The sequence below is a fragment of the Juglans microcarpa x Juglans regia genome, chromosome 2D (genome assembly GCF_004785595.1).
Source record: "Juglans microcarpa x Juglans regia isolate MS1-56 chromosome 2D, Jm3101_v1.0, whole genome shotgun sequence".
Classification (NCBI taxonomy): Eukaryota; Viridiplantae; Streptophyta; class Magnoliopsida; order Fagales; family Juglandaceae; genus Juglans; species Juglans microcarpa x Juglans regia.
Window position 1 is genome coordinate 4,463,807 of NC_054596.1, and position 22,576 is coordinate 4,486,382.

General features: G+C 35.9%; 4 protein-coding genes and 1 non-coding gene across 8 annotated transcripts; 4 read left to right on the forward strand and 1 right to left on the reverse strand.

The window, feature by feature from the left end:
- Nucleotides 1-722: 722 nt before the first annotated feature.
- On the forward strand, nucleotides 723-3,090 carry LOC121251230 (peroxidase 55-like). Its single transcript, XM_041150593.1, has 3 exons — nucleotides 723-1,015; nucleotides 2,040-2,231; nucleotides 2,348-3,090. Exons 1-3 carry the CDS (start codon nucleotides 806-808, stop codon nucleotides 2,912-2,914), a joined length of 969 nt encoding a protein of 322 aa, XP_041006527.1. The 5' UTR covers nucleotides 723-805; the 3' UTR covers nucleotides 2,915-3,090.
- Nucleotides 3,091-4,341: 1,251 nt separating this feature from the next.
- Nucleotides 4,342-8,962, reverse strand: LOC121250344 (protein NUCLEAR FUSION DEFECTIVE 4-like). Of its 3 annotated transcripts, none has more exons than XM_041149449.1 (3): nucleotides 8,331-8,962; nucleotides 5,311-6,242; nucleotides 4,342-5,207 (listed from the first exon to the last, which is right to left on the reverse strand). In XM_041149449.1, exons 1-3 carry the CDS (start codon nucleotides 8,670-8,672, stop codon nucleotides 4,688-4,690), a joined length of 1,794 nt encoding a protein of 597 aa, XP_041005383.1. In that variant the 5' UTR covers nucleotides 8,673-8,962; the 3' UTR covers nucleotides 4,342-4,687. The 3 variants fall into 3 exon arrangements, with proteins under 3 accessions (XP_041005383.1, XP_041005385.1, XP_041005384.1); XM_041149451.1 differs by having other exon boundaries at nucleotides 5,311-6,256; XM_041149450.1 differs by having other exon boundaries at nucleotides 5,311-6,249; nucleotides 8,331-8,533.
- A 5,636-nt stretch (nucleotides 8,963-14,598) lies between these two features.
- Nucleotides 14,599-18,128, forward strand: LOC121250280 (nuclear transport factor 2B-like). 2 transcript variants are annotated; one of them, XM_041149357.1, is made up of 2 exons: nucleotides 14,599-15,134; nucleotides 15,871-16,152. In XM_041149357.1, exons 1-2 carry the CDS (start codon nucleotides 14,838-14,840, stop codon nucleotides 15,943-15,945), a joined length of 372 nt encoding a protein of 123 aa, XP_041005291.1. In that variant the 5' UTR covers nucleotides 14,599-14,837; the 3' UTR covers nucleotides 15,946-16,152. The 2 variants fall into 2 exon arrangements, with proteins under 2 accessions (XP_041005291.1, XP_041005292.1); XM_041149358.1 differs by lacking the exon at nucleotides 15,871-16,152 and adding an exon at nucleotides 17,869-18,128 and having other exon boundaries at nucleotides 14,754-15,134.
- On the forward strand, nucleotides 14,602-14,683 carry TRNAS-UGA. Its single transcript has one exon. It is a non-coding gene; the product is annotated as a tRNA-Ser (tRNA).
- A 41-nt stretch (nucleotides 18,129-18,169) lies between the features above and the next one.
- LOC121248025 lies at nucleotides 18,170-21,020 on the forward strand. The gene is made up of 3 exons (XM_041146373.1): nucleotides 18,170-18,387; nucleotides 20,057-20,135; nucleotides 20,599-21,020. Exons 1-3 carry the CDS (start codon nucleotides 18,170-18,172, stop codon nucleotides 20,839-20,841), a joined length of 540 nt encoding a protein of 179 aa, XP_041002307.1. The 3' UTR covers nucleotides 20,842-21,020.
- Nucleotides 21,021-22,576: the final 1,556 nt, after the last annotated feature.

Genomic DNA, 22,576 nt, shown 5'->3' on the forward strand with positions numbered 1-22,576 from the left:
AAAAATTTCTTTTCCAAAGCATATATAATTCTCAATAGACCCATGAACCAACCAACAATTTTCAAGTTGACCAGATTGCTTTGTAGTACTACTCTGTATATCGTGTCTCCCATTCTCTGGAATTTTCTCATAAAGAAAACGAGAATCTCAAAAGATTACATAAAACAAGTAAAGAGATTGCTTTAAACTGATGATTAAGGTGCAAATAATTAAAGTGTGACTTTCTAAAGTTATATACGCGCGGTAGTTCACTCCTATGAAGTCTGAACACATCAACTGATCATCAGCCTAATATATATTTCAATAACTTAGAAGACCCTGTCACTAAAAGTCTTGAGTTGTCGTCCCCTCCACGCGGTTTAGCCACATCATCTCAATTATATATTGCGAATTCATTTTTCCTTTAGAAATCTTTTAGGAATTTTGATTTATAATTATATTACACGCAGTATATATAAGAGACGATGTGGCTAAATCTTATTGGGGGTGGCACCCTGCACGACAAAGACCAATACCCAACAACGTTTAAAACAAATTAATGCATGGCTACTAGAACCATTGAATCTTTAGACTCTTGGACCAAGTATGCAAGCCATCTTATTATCTAACAACTATGAATTAAAGGGTTTTTTTTTTCTTATTTCTTTTCCACCTCGTGTCCACCTTATATATGTCATCAATGGGCACGGGAGTGTGAGAGAGAGAGAGAGAGAGAGAGAGAGAGAGAGAGGGAGAGGGAAAACAAAAAAGGTGAAAGGGAGGTGATCAAGAAAAGCAGTGCAGAGCTAGCTGGCCAGGCCCGAAAATGGATGCATGGAGGGGCAGCTTGTTTCTGGGATTGATGGCTTTTATGATTATGAAGAGTGGGGAGGGGCAGCTAGTAGAAAACTTCTATAGCTCGAGCTGTCCAAACGTGGAGTCCATCGTGGCGCAGGCAGTATCTACAAAGTTTAGCCAGACGTTCACCACAATCCCGGCGACTCTGCGTCTATATTTCCATGATTGCTTTGTTGAGGTAGGCTGCTAATTAAAGTAGTCCTTCTGTCTGTCTGTCTAGCTAGCTCGGTTATGTTTAAATCGTGATAGATGTTTGATGCTCTCAGACATTGCTATTACCTTTCTATAATGTCTTCTACGGTGCTATTATATATGCCAAAATTAAGTCCTATAGATGATGATTTTATCACCCAAATTGCATGCAGCAAACATGTAAATACACGAGGCTCTGAATGTCGCAGTATTGTTGCCGTTTCTGGGTATATCTAATTTAATTATTTGATCATCATCATTATATATATATATATATATATATATATATAATTAGGAATACGAATTGGAGGCTGTTCATGTGATTAGGCAGACCGACCATAACAAACCGTTGAAGGCAACTTAATAAGAAATAATAAGAAATGGCATTTGGTCACCAGATCATCAGAACAACATATAGCATATATATTAATAGTCCTCGACAACTAATCTGTTTGACTGAGACCTCAGGACGCAAACCCGCTGGATGACAGAAAAAGGAGAAAAACTAGAAGAAGGAGCTAGAAATATTAGAAAGGAAGACGAATAAAAAAGTTCTGAGTTCCTTCAGTAGGTTATTCTTTGTCAATGATTTCTGCTTTCCAGTTCCTACATGCGCTTAATTTCCACAGCTTTGAACGTAGTCGTACTTTCTGTTGATTTTTCATGGGTGGAAATTATGGTCATTAATTAGATAAGGAAAGACCCATCCACAATGTTTGAGCTTAAAATTAAGTTATGACAGTCAAGTTTTCTGTCGAAGTGAAGATCGATCATGATTGGAGTATGGTGCACATGAAAGGGTCCATGACATGCATAAATATGATTTAACACTTATAAAACAACATTTGAAGATTCTAGAAAGACCATTAACGCAAATTATTAATGAAGTACTATAGTACTCGTAAATATTAATGAAATATTTTGCAAAAAAGCGCATGCAATTTTCAAATTACTACCGATATATAGGAAGTTGAAAAGGATTAATGAATTTTCTGTAACTTTGGTTGTAGGGATGCGATGCCTCGGTCATGATAGCATCGCCAAATTCTGATGCAGAAAAGGATTCAGAAGACAATCTTTCCCTAGCAGGAGACGGGTTTGACACTGTAATCAAGGCAAAGCAAGCAGTTGAAACATCATGCCCGGGCATCGTCTCATGTGCAGACATTTTAGCCATTGCTGCGAGGGATGTCGTGGTCCTGGTAAGAATGCCCAGAGCCTGCAACCTTGATAAAGTTTTGCTTTTTGAATCATTTCCACTTCTAAGCAAAACTAATATTTCTCATCATACGTGTTGGAATTGACCCAAAACTCCCAGGCTGGAGGCCCTTCATTCAATGTAGAACTTGGACGTCGTGATGGCCTTATTTCGCAGGCATCTCGGGTTGCCGGTAATCTGCCAGAACCCGACTCCCATCTCAACGAGCTCAACACCATTTTTGCCAGAAACAATCTTAGCCAAATCGATATGATCGCGTTGTCCGGAGCCCACACTCTGGGCTTCTCACATTGCGACCGCTTTGCAGACCGCTTGTACTCTTCTTCTACTGTGGACCCTACGTTAGATCCCGACTATGCCGAACAGCTGAAAGCAGCCTGCCCTCGAAACGTAGACCCCAGCATTGCCATCGACATGGATCCTGTTACCCCACGAGCTTTCGACAATGTATATTACCAAAATCTGGTTGCAGGAAAGGGCTTGTTTACTGCAGACCAGGTTCTCTTCACTGATTCTGAATCTCAGCCTACTGTTGTTGATTTTGCTAACAATCCTGGTGCTTTTAATGGAGCCTTCATCACGGCAATGAGGAAGCTTGGTAGAGTGGGGATTAAGACTGGTAACGTTGGAGAGATTAGGAGAGACTGCACAGCCTTCAATTCATGAAAATAATTTCTTTGGCAATAATCACACACAGGTCCCCAATAAGGAGAAAACGATCGTGAAATAAGATCCTCCAAAGAAGTTCAAAATTTGTAGTGACAATCTGTCAGCTGGTGATTTGTCAAGTTGTCACTACAGTCACAAAATTCGTTGTTCACAGAGGATATAAATAGAATTATTAATTTTTTATATCTGAATTATTCATATAAATAGTTAACAGAACAATTGCTGCAATTGTATTATTGAAAACTACTCCGGATAAAGTTTTTTTTTAAAAATAAACTCACCAATTAATGTGCCTACATGTGATATGTTAAGGCCTCGTTTAAATTCAAAGATGAGTTGAAATAGTTTTAAATGAATTGAATAAAATATATTAAAATATTATTTTTAATATTATTATTATTTTGAGATTTTAAAAAGTTAAATTGTTTCTTATATTTTGTATGAGAATTTGGAAAAATTATAATGATGAGATGAATTAAGATGAGTTTCGAATCCAAACGAGGAAATATACTTTATAATAAAAATAATTTTACAATTTAACGTATCACATCAAATCACATCAATATATAAGTTCATTTTATAAAATCACTTTATTGCTAAAACATTTCTTGTCATTAATTAGTTTTGTTTTACTTAGGATTGCAAAATATGCAGTAATGTAAAACATTTCTCAAAATATTTTGCAAAATATGCTCCATCAAGAGAGTGAATTAAACTGGCAGCATTAGTGATCGGTTTGAAAATAACAATAATCCCATTCATTATCTTTTTAAATATTGTTCTTTCTCATCATTATTGATGGAGCATAAGATAATTAATATATAATAAATAATTTTCTGGTCATTTAATACCATGTCCATATGCTGGTAACGGGATGGAAATTATTTGCATTTATTTCTTAATATAAACTCAAAATCTGGATGCAGTTTACTTTGGGTAGATAAATGAAATTTTAAGTCTAAGATGTGTAAGTTCCTTGTATTCTCTTTGAAAAAAAGTAGATATATCCGAAACCCACTAAAAAAATGATTTTTTTAATAGTAGGCTTACTTTTTTTCTGAGTATGCGAGCCTAATTATACATTCCAGAACTGTATCTAACATTACTCACGCCCCATCAGCACCAAACAATTCTACAACAATTAAAAATAGTACCGTTCTCTGTGCATATACGACTAATACCAAACAGACATACTTAAAATTTCGCAATAATTTTGCTTCACAGCAGTTCACCAGTAAGCATGCATGTATTTGAGATAAAATTATGTTTTAAGCCAAACCCACATTCAACCATCAATCACTACGTTTGACCCTGCAATTTTAGAACCCCTGCCTATTCTGTCAAACACCAGCATGAGTTACTTGGCACTTGAGAGCAATGGTATCAAAAAGAAAAATTGCTTAGATTCACAAAGAGACCAAGAGAAAACATATGAACAAGCACATTTATTCATCTGCTCAATACAGTGGACAGAACTGACAGTGATTTTAAAATCTTCAAGCCAACTAATGTCCAAATTGAGAAAGGAGTAAATACAGCATTTCAGTTTTAGAAAAAATAAATAGAGAGAAAATCATACATAACTATATATGTCGTGGTGACCAACCGCATCATAATGGGGAAGAGCAGTCTCACTCTTGAGAGAAGTATTTCAAAGCATTCACGCCTCTGTCGTCATCACACGGTGTATGCTTATAAGAACGGGCAAGAAATCTGCAGAACCTTGAACGAAGTGTACAAATACCACAATAATTTGGATGAATAATCTGGTCATGTAAGCCGAGGTGCACTAGTTTTTCCATATAGATGGGCATATACAATCTTGGTCCGATAGACAAGAATCATGCTTAGTACAAACGCAATAACGCAGAATCCAGACATTATTAATGAAGTTAGGTAGAAGCATATGGCACCTTCACACTTCAGTGGCTCATCCACACCAAACATGCCTGAAAAAATTGATCCCCAATTCTGCTGCCAGGGATGGTGTCTATGAGCTTGCTTCTCTGCTTCATGGTCATATATACTGCTTGCAATTAGACCAGAGAAGACTAAAGAACCTGCAGGATTTGCGAGTGTGAGGAAATTGTACAAAGCCCCAAATTTTTTCAAACCAAACAACTCAGAGGCAGCAGCCGGCACAATCGCCCAGTGAGCCCCATAGCCAAGTCCAATCAACAGTGTGCCAATGTACATTGCGCCAGGCCACCCCATAGCAAAGAAAAAATGGCCAACTGCCATAACGAGTTGGGCCACAGCCATCGCAATTGATCTTGGATAAGCATAATCCCTATCCAATAAAATCACAAGCATGGATGAGAAGAACAAGGGATAAACAATAAATAAATTAATGCTTAACAAAAATCCAGGTGCAAAATGAAATCAACTTGTACCTCACAATAACCTCAGAGAAGTAACCACCACCAATACGTCCTAGAAAGTTCCAAATGCTGATCATGGACACAAATATATGTGTATTATCATACCCCAGAGACTGGCTCATCTGACCGAGATTATCAATCACTGTCAACCCAGATCCAGAACCCAATAGAAGTGAGAAAAATATAAGCCAAAAGTCTGCTTTGATCAAAGCTTGCATCAGAGTAAAGTCCTCCCCTCTATGGGGACCTCTCCTTCTCTTCACCCTCACTGCTCCTTCTGCAGCTGCCTGGAATAGTTTTGTCTGTAATTGGGCAATTCGCTTTTGCCTCTCTCGTGCTGGAAGCAAGTCCACTTCCTTAGGCTTCTCATCTTCCAGCTCACTGAATATTAACTCACTAGAATCCTGTCGAAGTCCGTGAGGTTCTTGTTTCTGTGGCCCAGGCAGGAGGGTCTCTTCTTCGGGAGCTTTTGGCTCTAGCCAAAAACTCAATGATACCGGAATTACAATTGGAATCAGAATAAGAATCAATAAAATTACAGTAAAAACTGTGATCAGTGTACGGTTCAAATTGACCAGATCCTCAAGAAGCATAACCCCCATCAAATAAGCAGCCAATAGGAGGCAGACGCTATAGATAAATGTGAAACTTTTACCATCAGTTGGCCTGACTTGTCTGTGACCTCCTACAGGTCTGACAATGAACATTAGGGCAATAACTACCATTGCTGGACCAACTGCGACCATGAATATCAGAGATGCATGATCAGGGGAATGGATTGTTGCATATATCTGAGTCAAAATAGCGCCGCCTAATCCAGCAAATCCCTTCAGAATTCCAACCACAGGACCCCGACTTTTTGGGAAGTTTTGCACACAGGAAACCAGAGCAACTGTATTGAAGTAGGTCTCACCATTTGTTCCAACAAATATAAGAATGCACATCTGCATACTGATATCTGTTAATAATATAGCCAATCAAGATGGTATATAAGTTTGGAAAGTTTGCTAAAAATCTCAGATTGATAGAGCACGGGTATAAATATTGAGCCTTCAGATAACTACCTCAACAGAAAAGTACATGCGCAACTGAAAAGATTGAAAAAAAAAAAAACTGTCTGACACATTACAAATGTGAGCCACATGTCAAGTGTCCTTGGTTGCAGTCAATAAAGGCAAATATGATTACATACAGATGCCAAAGAGATGGTATCAAGAAAATGTGCATGTTTGATTTGACAACCAGGAATTAAACATGAAAGAAGAAACCACACACAAATGAACAGAAGAGGGAGATAAAAAAAGAGACGGAGGAAACAAAACTCTCAATTAAGCTGGTCAAGGCTCATTTAGCAGTTACAGCTTATGAGCTTCACTTGCTCATGCTCGTGCAGCCCACAGCTCATCATTTAGGGATCAAGATTAGTTCATAGAATTCAACTTCTTGACAATCCCCTGGACTCTCTGGGGGAAAGTCTGAGGAAATGATAAATTATGTAACTAAGGTCAATAGCCGTTCAAGCAAGTTAAACAAAAAATAAAGTCAATTAAGTTTGGCGGGATAGAACCTGAGAGTTCTTTAATCAGTCATCTCTAAGTTCTTGATTTTTTACAAATATTTATGTCCATTTATCGGTTGGAAAGAGACAAAGACACTCTTCTATCATCATATAAAGCAATTTCATAAATATCCCCCATAGATAGTTTTCCAGTTGAAATACAAAGCTAAAAAATCGAATATGCCATTTTATGCGTATCTACCAACAAAATAAACGCTCAAGTAAACTACAACGATACAAAATGAGGTACCTTCATTAAATAGAGAAGTAAGAGACCAACAGTTACAATATTTAGCATGAGAGAAACTATTGGGAAAGAATATCTAATGGAAGGAACAAATTTCTGGCTCGACAACAACTTTAGAAACCAACATTTGATTGAAGCGTATAAAAGACAAAAAATTCATAAGACATACAATTAGAATAGGGTTGTTCTCTACATTCAACTTGAAATGGATAGCATTCATTTAGGAAAAAAAACATGAGGTATTTTGATCATTGAGTTTTTAAGAAGGATTAAATTGACAAGAGAAATGATCAAAACACCCCATATCTAGTTAGTAGAGAGGATCCTATTCCATATCATTTTGGCCTGTATATCAAGGATCCTTAATTAGAAAAATGGCACAAAATAAATAAAACTGTTGCCTTACAACCAATAGTAAACAAAAAAATAATTCATCGTACAACCAACTAATTCCAAAAAAAAAGTTGGAACTACATAAAGCCCTGCTAAACTATTAGCTAAAAGGATTTATTACACTTAACTGACTATTACGTGTTGCTTTAAAACATCAATTCCATAGAAAAGAATGAGCTCAGTACAAAAGATGAGTTTGGAAAAGGGTAAAAACACGGTAACAAAGTACGTGATAACAAGTAGCCCATTGCAGCTTGATTTCTCACATGTTACAGAACAGGGGGAAAATGAATTATTCGACAAAAAATGGAAATCAAAGACTGAAAACATGTTACATCAATGCTTCATTGCTTCTTCTTTTTTTCTTTTATTTTTCTGTGGAGCAGCAGGGGGCAAATCAATATTAGAGCCAAGGTTTTCTGGAATAGCGAATTATTTCCAGAGATAGTTAGTATATGATATCGATCTTAATCCAGTGGATGCAAATCAAAAGTCCTGCACCCAAATATGATAAAAAATATATATAAAATCTCATTGCAGAAAGGCTTCTGAAACTAAAAAGGACGTCTATTTTCATCACCCACTCCTTTTCTAAAGTTTTCGTTTGATACATCATCCGTTCTTCGAAATAGCACAAAACTAAACACTACAAAACAAGCTTCATCAAAATATATGATTGAAAAACCGAAATGATCAACTAAATCTGCGATTAATAAGAAGGAACAACAGAAAAGACCATCCTTTTCTCGAAACTCATGACCCATAAAATCAAAGAAGCCAGGTTGGATCGACGATGAAAAAAAATTCAACAAAAAAGATTAACGAAATACTTACAGCCCATAGAGGCAAAGTGGGAGCTCTGCCAGTGACGACGAGCCAAACCCAACCATATCCAACAAAGTTTTGGAGAGCACCAACGAGGAGAGCGGCCCACAGGGGCAAGACCTCGCAAAGGCTCCCAGCCAAGAACCCAACGCTGTCACCCAAGTCCTTTGCCACCCCGAGCCTCGCAACCTGCCTCTGGTTATAGCCAAGCGATCCCTTTATCACCGGCGATATGCTCCCGAACAGGTACCCGATTCCCGCACACGATTGCAACCACATTGCCGCCACAAACACCAGCCATCTGTTGGTAAAAAACGATCCAAACCTCTCTCTCCACAACCCACCACCCATATTTGTTCACTCCCTCACTCGGTGCCTTTCAAAAATTCAAAGCTTCTCTCTATTTACCTTTCGTCGTTCTCTGCGAAAATTTTTGAGCTTTCTATATAACACAACAAAAGCAAATTGGGGCGAGAGAAAAGAGATAGAGGCGGAGGGAGGATGATGACGCTGAAATGATGTCCTGGGCTGGGACAGCGAACTGGATGGTTTGGCATCATGTTCATTACCATTAATAAAGGAAATGTGGCATTGTGGCTTGAAGAAATTTACAGGAATGACACTTTGTTGATCGTATGGAATATAAGGAATCAACAGCAAATCAACATCATTATATGCATAACAACAACGTGCGTGCGTATGTATATAAACGTTATTCATCATATATTTTTTTATCATCATCTTTTATCATCCAAATGAAATTGAGTTATTTCAGCCCATGTACCACTGAAATTGGGGGGTTCTGCTATTAATATAAAATTTAATACAATAGCGTGGATGATGGTTGCTTTTTACCTACTCAAGAGGAAAAAAAATAAAACAAACAAAAGACTATATGATTTCGAAATTTAGGCTGTGGTTGACCGTTTCCATGGCCGGTATTTAGCCCATGTTTCTTTCTTCCATATTATTCCCTACTTTTTTTTCCTAAGCAAGATTCATTAAATTACCGCTTAGAACACTTCAAACCCCACAAAGAAAACAAAAAAGATCCGAAACACATTTGTTTAAACCTTTTTACATTGTCTTTTGTCTATTGCACAGAATTTTTCTTTTACAATGCGAATTTTTATGTTAATTTATTATTTACTTTTACACCTTACACTTATAATTTTTTTTTTATAGAGTACAGAATTTTTTTATAAGATGTGAAGTATGAAGTAGTAAATAGTAACTGTGCATATAATTTTTCTTATTTCTCGTTGTGAAAATATTAGAAAATTTGGAAAGCAAAAAGAAATAAATAAAGAAAAGCTTGAACATTGTCTTGATTGTCTCCATCTAACAAATATTTCAAACACCTCTCTTTATCTTCCCTGGTGGAAAAGAATAATCTGATCTCTAGGCTGTATTACGTACGATATATGGTCAATGTCGACAGCAAACGATGGAATATTTTTGTTTGTGAATTGTGGTCGCAAAATCTATATCCGGGTTGTGATTTTGGGTTCCAGAAAAGCATTCCGTATTTGTGAGGTATCTCAGTAAATTTTATTTTAATATGATAATACATTATCAAAATTCACTTTTTTTTTTATTTTATATTATGACTTTTATAATACATAATATATAAGCTTATCTATTTTTTCTTTATATTATTTAAATATTATATTTTTAATTTTTTTAATTTATTTCAAATATTATATTCTCTACACATCATATTTCAGATATTTCTATATACATCATATATTTTTATATTTGTAATATTTCTTTATGTATAATGTAATATTTTAATTTACTTAAAAAAAATAAAACTATAAAAAATACCTATTTTTATTATTAACAATATCAAAACTTCTGCATGCACTGCCTTTTTTTTTGTTTAAAAAAAAATTGAAAGAACTATAAATAGAGTACTAGAGAGTAGATAAGAGATAAAAGAGCGAGGCTCTGCAAAAGTGATAAAATGGTTAAAATGAAAATAAAATAAAAATGAAATGAGAGATAAATAATAAAAAATTATTTAGATGAATGAATAGTAATCTCTACATATAGAGGATTTACTGTAGCTAAATATAAAATAGAAATAGAATAGATGACACAATAGAAAGAACTTTTAACCATCTTTTTATCTATTTTAAAAAAATATATATTTTACAAGAGTCATCAAGAGTGCTCTTTTAAGAGATTCCTTTAGAAAAATAACTAAAAGTTGTGCTTTTGTCCATTTTTTGTGAACTTTGTCCTCTACAATACAAAATGTTTAACGTAAATTATTTTATATCCTTATTTTATACTAAACAATTAAGAAAAATAAAGCATGTCAATGTAGTTTGAATTGATTATTGAACCTTTGTCATAAAAAATTGCGAACTTCGCTGTGGTGTCTTTAATAGGGTTAATGTTGGGTCAGAAAAAATAAGTCTTTGTTCATATAAAAAATAATAATAATAATAATTTGTAAATAATAATACTAGATATAATATTGAATTGTACAAACGTCACACACTTCTTTTAAGAAAAAGTAAAATTCATCATTAAAAATTAATTTTTTCATATATATCTTATATTTACTCATTTTATTTAATAAAAATACATAGCATTTATGCACTTTATGATTCCCGTTATTATTTCTCATTGCAAATTCAACTCCAGCACCATCCTGAGACAAACATGGAGGAGACGGAGGCTCCAGAACAATTGAAAATTTACCCAGTTCTCTATATGCATTAAGAATCGAAGATCATCATGTCTTTGATCTTGTGTGAAGTTGAAACATATTGATTTGCTCTGTTGGTGACGACCTATTCCTGACCATGCTTGTAAGCATGGCTGCTCCATTTCCTGCAATCTTAAGAGCCTACCCTACTCGTGAAACTGAGTGAACAAGGCGATAGTCCCCCACCCAACCCACAAAAAGAAATTTAGAAAAGAAATAAAAGAAAAGAAAGGAAGAAAAAGAAGAGTAAAGAACGCGAATAGGTCACATGCAAGTGGGTAGCAAGACATCCTCCATGATTCCTCTGTTCCCCGATCCAGCCTTCAGGTTGCAGCATAAAACAGACAACATGTGGTTGTATTCAGAAACCGTTATAAAGTTTATATAAAGTAACGTATCAATTTAGATTCGTTTGGATACAGAAATGGTTCATTTCATCTCATCTCATAATTTTCATCGTTATAATTTTTTTAAATTTTTACACAAAATATAATAAATAATTTAATTTTTTCAAATTTTAAAATAATAATAATATTAAAAAGTAATATGATAATAATATTTTATTTAACTTTTAACTTTCATCTAAAATTGTCTCATCTCATCTCATTATTATAACGGGACCTTATATTTTATGTACTGTTAGGTTAAAGTTGCGATTTTGTAGAGTTTAATTTTGTTTATGGGTTGCCCGGTTGATGATCGACTCAATAAAAATTTATTATGATTTATTATGAATTTTTAAAAGACCTTTTTACTCTAGATTCGATCGGCTGGATTAGGAATTACTTGTATTATATTTTTGCATAACCACCGTACTCATTTGAGCCTATGAGGTCTTGCTGCATATTATCTTACACCACATGTTATATATGTTTTAATTTTTTAATTTTTTTGTATTTTATTCTTACTAAATTCATTAAGTTCTTCTACTCATGATCCATACATAATCCATTTGATAAGAGAAAAAAAAAATCATGTGTAATTTATGATATAGAGATGACGAGTATAATATTTTCACTTATTTATCATAATTTGAAATCATTTTCTATGCAATTTTGTGAGAGGCACAATGTGTCATTGTCGAATTGTATATACCTGTCAAAGCTAAAAATGTCTCTCCCATTATGGCCAACTCACGAGCCCTTGCATTGCTAAGATTCCACTGCTGTCACGCACCTCATTCTCTGTATATGGCAACAATGCCTTTTCATAACAAACCCAAGTCTAACATAGAATATTCTAGCACCTGCTGCATTGCAGCATTGACAGAAACTCTGGCTCACGTCTATATAAGAGCCTCATGTAAATTCATTTAATTCAATGAGAAATACAAAAAATACGCTTCTGTAACATGATATCCAGAACCAACAAGGACTAACGTCCATGGCTAATCCTGTGTCTTCTTCTCCCTCCCTCCCTCCCACAACCTTATCTTTCTCATACAATTTCTGTCAAATTAACCCCAAACAAATTACTTGTTATGGAAGATTCAATGGTCTCTTACCTATGAGGTCAGCGTCTTTATAAGTTCGTTGAAGGCACCTGCCCAGCCCCTAAATCAGAGCTCGAAAATCATACTCCCAACCCTGCATATGACCTATGGCTACAGCAAGATCAATTAGTGATGTCTGCACTAATTTCATCTCTATCCGAACTTCTAATGGGCCAAGTTGTTGGTTGCACCACAACTCGTGTTGTGTGGCTGTCCCTAGAATCCACCTACGCTTTCGAATCCCAAGCTCGTCTCATCCAAACCCAGCTCCAACTTGCCTTTCTCAAAAAGGGGTCGGATTCCATCTCTACCTACTAGGGACGAGCCAAAGCCCTTGCAGATACCATGGCTGCTGCAAGTCGCCCCTACCCCCTGAGGAATTTGTGTCGTACCTTCTTGCTGGAGTACTTGGTATTGAGTATGATGGTTTGGTTACCTCAGTAGCCACTCGCCTTCAACCTGTTTCTCCAGATGAACTTCTTGGTCACCTGCTTGCTTGCTCATGAAGCTCGCATACTCCACCACTTTGACTCTAGTCTCATTAACAATGAGGCCACTGCAAATTACTTAGCCAAACCTTCCTCTTCCTCACATGGTAAAGGTTCTCGTGGAGGAGGAAACAACAATCGTTCTCGCGGTGGAGGCAACGCAGCTCATTCTCTATATATGGCAACAACACCTTTTTGTAACAAACCCAAGTCTAGCATAGAATATTCTAGCACATGCTACATTGTAGCATTGTACAGAGACTCTGGCTCACGTCTATATAAGAGCCTCATGTAACTTCATTTAATTCAATGAGAAATGCAAACAATACATTTCTGTAACAATACCTTATATCGTGTATCATTGGTTATATTTTTCATTTTTTTTTTCACTTATCCTTTTTAAACACGCAGTACGTAAATATGCAAATGCAGCAATTATATTTTTGTCACTATTTTCAATGTAACTCAATTGCATCCTAAGATAAAGTTTATATAAGAAATATTGTGAGACAAACGTGATAATGATAATTTAAATGAAACTAGCACGTGGCAACATTATTCAACACCATGATGATAACCCAAGCATGCATTGCTAGCTATTGGTATTTCCATGGCAAACATGAAGTTGAGTTTGCAAATCATTGAAGTTGCCGGGATGGGGATACTGTACCAATTGGAGCTCGAGGCAGAGACGGGGACCGACCACCTAGCGTTGCCCAAATGATGGCATGTACGACCAAAAAGTGTTAGACAACATTGCCCAATGACAGCGTCCCTTGAGACTTTCTAAAATCTATTGGACGCTTCGAGAACCTGGCCGTATTAGAAAAGTTGATATGAAAAACAAAAACGAGCGTAATTGAAATTTACAATTGGAAAATGTAAGACAAGTTCTGTAAAATATATGCTTATCCTTCTTTTGTGTATTTTAAATTAGAGAAAAATATTTATAATTATAAAGTGTGCAGTTCTTAAAAAAATTATTTTTTTAATAATAACTCATATTTTTTAAAAAAAAGTACGTAAAAACTGCAAGACTGGATATGACATTATTGTCCTGCGAAGTCAATAATACTGAGTTGGTAGAATGTTGCCATCATCGACGGGGAATGGCTATCGAAAACAGTGAACATCTATCCATTTGGATAGGGAAAAGTCTAGTGGAATACAAAATAATGCCAAGCAAGTTATATTAATTATCAATCACGTGTGCTCATGTAGTTTTATTGATTTCAATTCTATTAAATATGCATGCAAAACATTTGCAGGGCAGGTAAAGAAAATTTAGGGTATCGAATTTAATTTATAATAATACAGCTAGTGATGTGGCAGATAAGGCTCGATTTAGGTTGAGATTTATCTCAATTAATCTCATCTGATCATTACAAGTTTCACGAATTCATATACAAAATACAATAACCAATTCAATATTTTCAAATTTTAAAATAATAATAATATTAAAAAATAATATTTTAACAATATTTTATTTAATTTTCAACTTTCATCTCATCTCAATTTACTATTCAAACATAACCTAAGTGAATAGGATACCAATACAAAATTTAATTGCATACTAACTGCGTCGATATGTCCGAGTGGTTAAGGAGACAGACTTGAAATCTGTTGGGCTACGCCCGCGCAGGTTCGAACCCTGCTGTCGACGTTTTGGGCCCATTTTTTTTCATCTTTTTCATGTCCCCCAATTAGACGGCCCCCATTCATTCAAAACAAATTTTGTTTTCATCAGTCGACTCATCAAGATCCCCGACTACTACAAAACTCGAGACCCAGACGAGGAAGAGAGAGAGTGAAGGAAAATGAACCCAGACGATGTGGCAAAGGCATTCGTGGAACACTACTACTCAACGTTCGATTCGAACCGAGCGGCGCTGGCGAACCTGTACCAGGATGGGTCCATGCTGACCTTCGAGGGCCAGAAAATCCAGGGCGCGCAGAACATTGTGGCCAAGCTCACCAGCCTCCCCTTCCAGCAGTGTAAGCATGCGATCACCACCGTAGACTGTCAGCCCTCCGGCCCTGCTGGCGGCATGCTCGTCTTCGTCAGCGGCAATCTTCAGCTCGTTGGCGAGCAGCACGCGCTCAAGTTCAGTCAGGTATTTCTTCAAACACCTAATAAGCCTCCAATAGTTAATTCTTGTTGCCGAAGGCGTAGCCATCGATTTATGATTTCTGCACAATATACGGTGCGCGGTAATCAAACTTTCAAACTTTTGATTGCTTAGACATGGGAGCATGTTTTTACATTGCTTCATCGTAAGTCCTCGTGAACATGCAATTAATCTGTTTCTCTGTATCCTCTTTGACGAGATATATGTTTTTGATTGTTTTACGTGGTGGCTGCACGTGTTAGTGTTCAACATATTATATCAAGGTCTCTCCAGAACACTTCCCAAGTGTTCTTCTCCCCTCAGTTTCGTGCCTCGTAAGTGTATTTGCCTGGGTAAGGAATAAATGAGTTTTTTTGCCAAGCCAACGGCTAGACTTTTAATTTACGCTAGATTGTAGTATATCTGGTGAGTTTGATTGATCTTTGCAAGGTGAAACTTTTTTAAGGGAGAGAATTTTGCTGAAAGCTGGTTATCAACCTTTGGTATTTTTGGAAATGGGAGAATTTAGGAGTGGTTTTTCCAACATAGTTCCTCTAGAACATGGTGTTTGAACGAGGAATCCATCTCTTGTTAGTGAATATATTCTAGTTTATTACGTTCCAGTCTCCTGTGTAATGCTTGCCTTCTAAGTCTCTTTCATGTCATTTTTCCTAATTTGTGATTGTGTCTGTCTCTCACGTATTTCTTTCCTTCTAACTTTTTCACGCATCATTTTCTGTAGATGTTCCATCTCATACCAACACCACAGGGGAGCTTTTACGTGTTGAATGACATTTTTCGCTTGAATTATTCATGAGGAGTGTTGAGACAATTCAGGAATTTGACAGAGAAGTCTGTTTTTTATAACGTTTGAATTGAACATCGAAAGTTAAAACCAGATTTTGTTTTTGTGCTTTTGGAAGGGGTACTTTCACTTTATCTATGTTTGGCTGCTTGTTTCTCTATGTTTGTTCGTTTGAAAGTCTGCTATCCTTTGATATAAAGTAGTCTCCTTTGTTTCAAATCAATAAGAATGAGTTTCACCACGCATTTAGTTTTTTTTTTTAAATATTTCTACACTTCATTATCCTTTGGTTGCCAGCATTAGCTGGGGAAAGATTCATATTTTTCATGCTTGGATAAGGTGGGATACTAATCATTTTCTAGGGTTAGGCTGGTGGAAATTCCAACAATGTTTCTTTATTCAATGTCTATTTCCATACTTACGGACCTATCCCACGGTATTCCCACCTTGCTCTCTTTTGCCCATGCCACGATGCTCTCAGACAACTTTTTGAATTCTATTTGGATTCTGTATCAAAGATGTATTTTAGATATGCTATGATGCTTACGGGAAACTTGATGGATTTTATTTTCTAACCGGATGTTATTCCAAAGATGTGATTAGTGTCGGCCTTACGTTAAGTATACCATATAAAAAACCAACAAAAAGTACATTAAGTATACCATCAGTGGGTTTATATTTGACAAGGGTGGTTAAGGTTACACACCACCTATGCCATCTGGTATTGTTAGGTGGTTTAGGTTGAATTTGCATCGGATACACAAGTGGACATTATGCATATTTTTCATCTGGGAGAAGGTGGAAGGGGAGATGATTGGCTTATTACTTAATGTGTAAATCTAGATTGTTCAAGATATGCTTTCCATGTTAAGCCTGCATAACATTTTGTTTGGTGTATTTTGCCTTTGTTATTAGTTCTCAGTGGTTGTTGCTCTATTATGGGGTGAATGGGACACACATGATCGGAAGTGAGCTTCCAATCCAACTAAAACCCATTGATGTTAGGGAAGATTTATTCAAGTCGTTTCTGGCGTTTAACATTGCACTCTATAGACCTGTTTTTAGAGCGATAATGTGGAGCGGTATTGTGGACACACTTTTAACAAAGTTATACGTGGAGAAAGTGTCTAGAATATGCCTTCAAGCACCTTATTCTACGAGATCGCAAATTGGAATCTGAATGATTCGGAATTTGAAGCGTGTGAGAACTGAGGTTAATTGCATTGAATACGTTACAAACAAAAACCAGTTTGTAGACAAAATATCCATATTTCAGATTACCAAGCTGAAGATCACTAACAAAGCAGGCTCCTAGTCGTGTTGTGACAGCTCAAACCACTCGTAATTAGGTGCTACTTCAAATCGCTTTAACTTATGGTGATAGTGCGATGATCATGTGGATATCAATGAAAATGCCACCACCAGAATACTTTACTTGTGAGCAAGTAAAAAGTGCTTTTGAGATGCGATATTATAATATTAGCATAATAAACATTTAGGGAAGTCTTCGAAAGACCCCCTATATATATAACATTCCGTAACGTTATAAACAAAGGCTTTGTCCAATAATATTACATTATTTACCCACTCTTGTTCTTATAGGACGTGAGAAACTTCAGAAAAGAAAAGGCGAAGGCGTCTTTTAGGATGGAGTCCCTTTAATACATTAACTTCCTTTAATACATTAACTTGTCTATTTTCGTGTCGAAGTAATAGTTGAGTAATGCTACAGCAGTTATAACTTGTGCAAGTGTCGTGCACTTCTTTTAAAAAAAAGTGAGATCTATTATTATAAAATTAATTTTTTTATGTGGATCTCATATTTATTTATTTTTTCCAAAGGAATGCGCAGCACTTGCGTTAGTGCGTACTCTATAACTACAAATATCATTTCTAATAATTAGTTTTCACATTATCGGGTATTTTATTTAACAGATTGTAGAGGCAGTTGGTGCCTTGCAGGGGGACAAATATACTGTATGAGTACTACGTCGGAAGTTTCCTTCGACCCTTGTGCGTGTGATTATGATATGAGATGTAAAATGTGTATCCGAATTGCTTAATTCTCTGAACTTCACTTTTCCTAGTCATCAACTCCTTCGTCCCTTCCTCCCTAAACGAAACCTCACCTTTATAATCATCTTTCCTTTTCAATTCCATTGCCACTCGTAGTGGACTTTGATAGAGATCGGGTAGTTTAGAGGGGCTGTGTAGAAAAAGAGCAATAAAGGCAAAGATGTCGGATTGGGGGCCAGTGTTTGTGGCCGTGGTGCTTTTCATACTGCTCACGCCGGGGTTGCTGATTCAGATACCAGGAAAACACCAGCTCGTGGAATTCGGCAACTTCCAGACGAGTGGAGTTTCCATTCTGGTTCATTCCATCCTCTATTTTGCTCTAATATGCGTCTTCTTGTTAGCTGTTGGTGTCCATGTGTTCATGGGCCAAGAGTCATAGCCACTTCCAGAATAAGTACCACCCATACCTGCAAGTTCCCTAGTTGGTAGAAATGTTCTGTGCTTCTTTATTGTTTGTTATCAAGTCATCTGTATTAGAATACACTCTTATCTCTCTGCGTCACTGGCCAATTTGAAATCTATACGTTACTATAATTAGGTTAGCCAGTTTATGTTGTACTTGTCGTCATGTATTAGAATATCTAGCGAGAGAGATTGACAAAGGGGGCAAAATATTATAAGAGCAATGGGTATACAGCTTTCATTCCCCATATTTCCGTGGTCTCTGTGCTTGAACCAGTGTTTATTTTCTCCTGTAATTATTATGATTAGTATGGAGCCAGCGCATATACTGAAAACAAGCATTAAAGTAATAGTGTAGGATTAATTTGTTTGACCCTTGGGTTTGAGGCATATTTGTTAACTTTCAACATGTTCTGTCTGTACTTTCTAGCCACATTACATTCAAAGAATAGGCAAAACATGCTCTGTTTGTGCGCTTGTGAAACAGAACATGAGTGACCTAGGTTATTTGTCATAATGTTACCGTCGTTTGTCTTCCTGCATCTTGCAATTTAAGTTGCTGGATCAAGAAACAATATTACCACGGGTCAGATACGCATGTCAAAATAAATCTCTCCCCCATCAAAAGAAAAAAAAGAAAAAGAAAAAGATTAGCTTGAAAATCTAAGCTGAAAGTTAGAGGGGACATGTGAATGATTGTTATATAACCAGTAACCTCTTCATTTCTGATTTCCCGAGGGCATACATCGATCAAGAGCAGCAAAATAAAGAGATAAGGAACATACTTTTTGTCCTATCTAGCAACCTAATTGCTTCCTAGACGTAGAGGTGAATGTTGAGAATAACAAGAAACAGAATAAGAAGTAAAGCGTAGAGAACAGCGTGCACAAACATGGAAGCAATACTAGTCTTCATGTTCATAAAATCAAGTGGACGATTCTTTTCGGTCAAAAGAAGTGCAAACAGCGCCGCACCTATGAGGGGAGCAGCCCAATCGTTCAGCAGTTGACCCAAAAAATTAGTTTCCAACAGTAGAAGAAGAAGAAGAATCAAAAAAAGGGGCTTAGCTTATTATGACTTGGAGACCTTACAATGGGGAACAGAATCCCTTAAAGCAAGAACAGAATCATCAACCACTCTCTTTATCATTTTTCTACTGTGGTCAAAGCCACAAGGAGTATAGAGGAATCATAAATATTCAGTGGGCAATCAATTGCAGGACTAAATAACGTATGGGGTTGGGTGATAATGCTCCATCACTTTTAAGAAAAAAGAATACTAGTCCGTGCGAGGAGAGGATTGGTCAAAATGATAGCTTGAAAGAAGGAAGTGGGACCACCGTGAAGTGTCTTTCGGTGGGCTGGCATATAAAGCTCCATTTTTGCCCCCAGTCCTAAATGGGTTGGGCTTTGGGCTTTCCATAAAAAGAAAGAATTACTGACAAACAACCCAATTTATATTTATAATTTTTTTAAAAAGAAATTCACCGCTGCCACGAAATACATGATTTGAAAGAAAACACTTTAATCATAAAATTATATAAAAATAAATTTATGATATATCAAATTATAAAATAAATCTAACAAATTTTATAAAATCACGTTAATTTATTATAAAAATTATAATTTTTTTACATCTGTAACAGTTATGATGGTCGAATGATAACAGACCCTCACCGACTCACCAAAGTCTATCGCCTCGCCTGCTTACAAAATGTTCCAAAAGTCTTCCACTTTAATTAACAAAGTGAGAGTGACTCTTTGAAGACTGAAGTGGTAAAGATTTTGAATTTAGAAGTATGCTGCCTCGTATTTAAGATTCAAATTTTCTTGCACAACAATTTTTAAAAATAATTAAATCGAGAGATTTTTTTTTTTTTTTTTCAAATTATTCGAGATGAGCTTAAAAAAAAATAAAAAAAAGAAAAAGAAATGGTTACCGAACACCATCCTAATTATCCAGACTAATCGGCTGTTACTATACATCCTTTTGAAAAGAAAAGCACTTTCATTTCATTTTAACTTCCTCGTCATTCCCATTGCGTCGCCTCAAAGCTAGATGCTGGCATCTGCTAACTTGCCAAGACTCAAACATCATATCAATTAATTAATTAAAGAAACGCTTACTGCCCTTATTGTTAGACTATCCCTATCCTTCCCCACCGACGCGCACATCTCACTTCTCTGACGCTTGGTTCTTTTGGTTTCTTCTGAGAAAGAAATGGCTGACTGGGCTCCCGTACTGATCGGCGTCGTGCTGTTCGTGCTGCTCACGCCGGGGCTTCTCTTTCAGCTACCGGGACACAACCGACAGCTGGAGTTCGGCAGTTTGAAGACCAACGGCAAGGCCGTAGCTGTCCATACTCTTATCTTCTTTGCTATCTACGCTGTCCTCATCTTGGTCGTCCGCGTCCACATCTACACTGGCTAGCTAATCCCGGTTTTTCTCTCTGCTTCTCAAGGGTTTCGGTTTCTGTTCTAGATCTATGTATGCGTTTTTTTTTTTTTTTTTTGCTGTGATACATGTGATACTTCGTCAGTCGGATATACAAAAAAACACAGATCTGTCTGTCATGATTCGGTAATTAGATTTCTGCTGTTCATTATGCATCTTGGGTTTGTAGCAAATTTTTTTTGTTTTTTTTTTTTTTTTTTTTTTTTTGGTAGTTCGATTATATAGAGTGTGTTAGATTTTTTCTGGTTGGAAACTTAGATTTTTTAAATAATCCAATGATTTAGGTTTTATTATCTCAAAAGAAGAATTTACATGGCGCACAGTCTCGACTCGGCATAATAAATTTGGATGTCAACTAAATTATCAGATTCGCATCTCAAAATAATTTACTTTCTCACCGTAGTTTGGGTTCTCCTACTTTGTGTCACGTGTATTTTTATTTTAACGATGATTTATATTAACATTCTAAATTAAAAAAGGTGACAATTTGATAATTTTAGTAGTACGAGTTGCTTATAAAGAAAAAATAGCATTTTTTTTTTGGTCACCGCTTTCTGATACTTTCCGTTAAATAAATATTTTTTAATGTACGCTTAATAAACAGGGAAAAAGCCATTTTTTTTAATTGTACAAAACAATGTGTGTGTGCGTCTCTCTCTCTCTCTCTCTCTCTCTCTCAGAGTAAATACAAATACAAATATCGATCAATTATCAGTTCACACTTTGGATAGGAATTATAGAATTTCTTCGCAACAGAAGCTCAAGCTCAAGAAATTGTTTATCTTATAGCGGTAGATTATGAGCATTACGTTCATGGATACCTTATATTATGGATTGTAGACTTCCTTCTTGATTTAACTCATTGGATTGGACCATATGGCTATCGATCATATTTGATCAATTTTAATTTTGTAGATTTAATCACTTATAAATATGTAAGCAAAACCTTTAGAGGTAGAGCAGTAATTTATAGAACAAAACTTCAAAATAGAAGGTTTTTTTTTTTTTTTTTTTAATAGGAAAATAGAAGTTAATATATTTAATCAATTGCGAAGATGTGTATTATATTCGGAACGCATTAATCTAGTCTCATTTCAATTTTGTCCCTTGGGTGTGCTATTTGCTGTATCCAAGGTTGAGTTTCTTGTGCTTACAATATTTGCTGGTGCTTTACACGATTAAGCTCTGGGATATAAAATTAATTTCTTACAAAATTTTCAAATTTTCACATAAAATTTAATAAATAATTCAACTTTTTCAAATATCATAATAATAATAATATTAAAAAATAATATTTTAATAATATTTTATTTAATTTTTATCTTAATTCATCTCATATTAACTCACTATCCAAACTGTACCTAACTCGCATTCCATCTTTCAATGACGTGATAGCTGATTATTATGGTCAATGGAGATCATTGTCTCTCTCCTTTTTAATCTTTTATTACAAAGAGAAAAATAATTTATGGATGATTTGGGTTTGGAGATAATAAATGTTTCTTTTATTGGTATCCGGTGTTCAGCAACAGTGTCCCGACTAATCTCGGAGGTACACAGGCTTTCGGTAAAAAATTTTCTGCAAGCATCTCAGGTAAGTCAAGGGAAAAATCTCCCTATCCGATGGTTCTTAGAGATTGTTTGCACCCAAGAGAATTTGAATCGTAGACTTGGGAAGCATACTCTCAAGCCGAAGGCCTTTACCACTTGA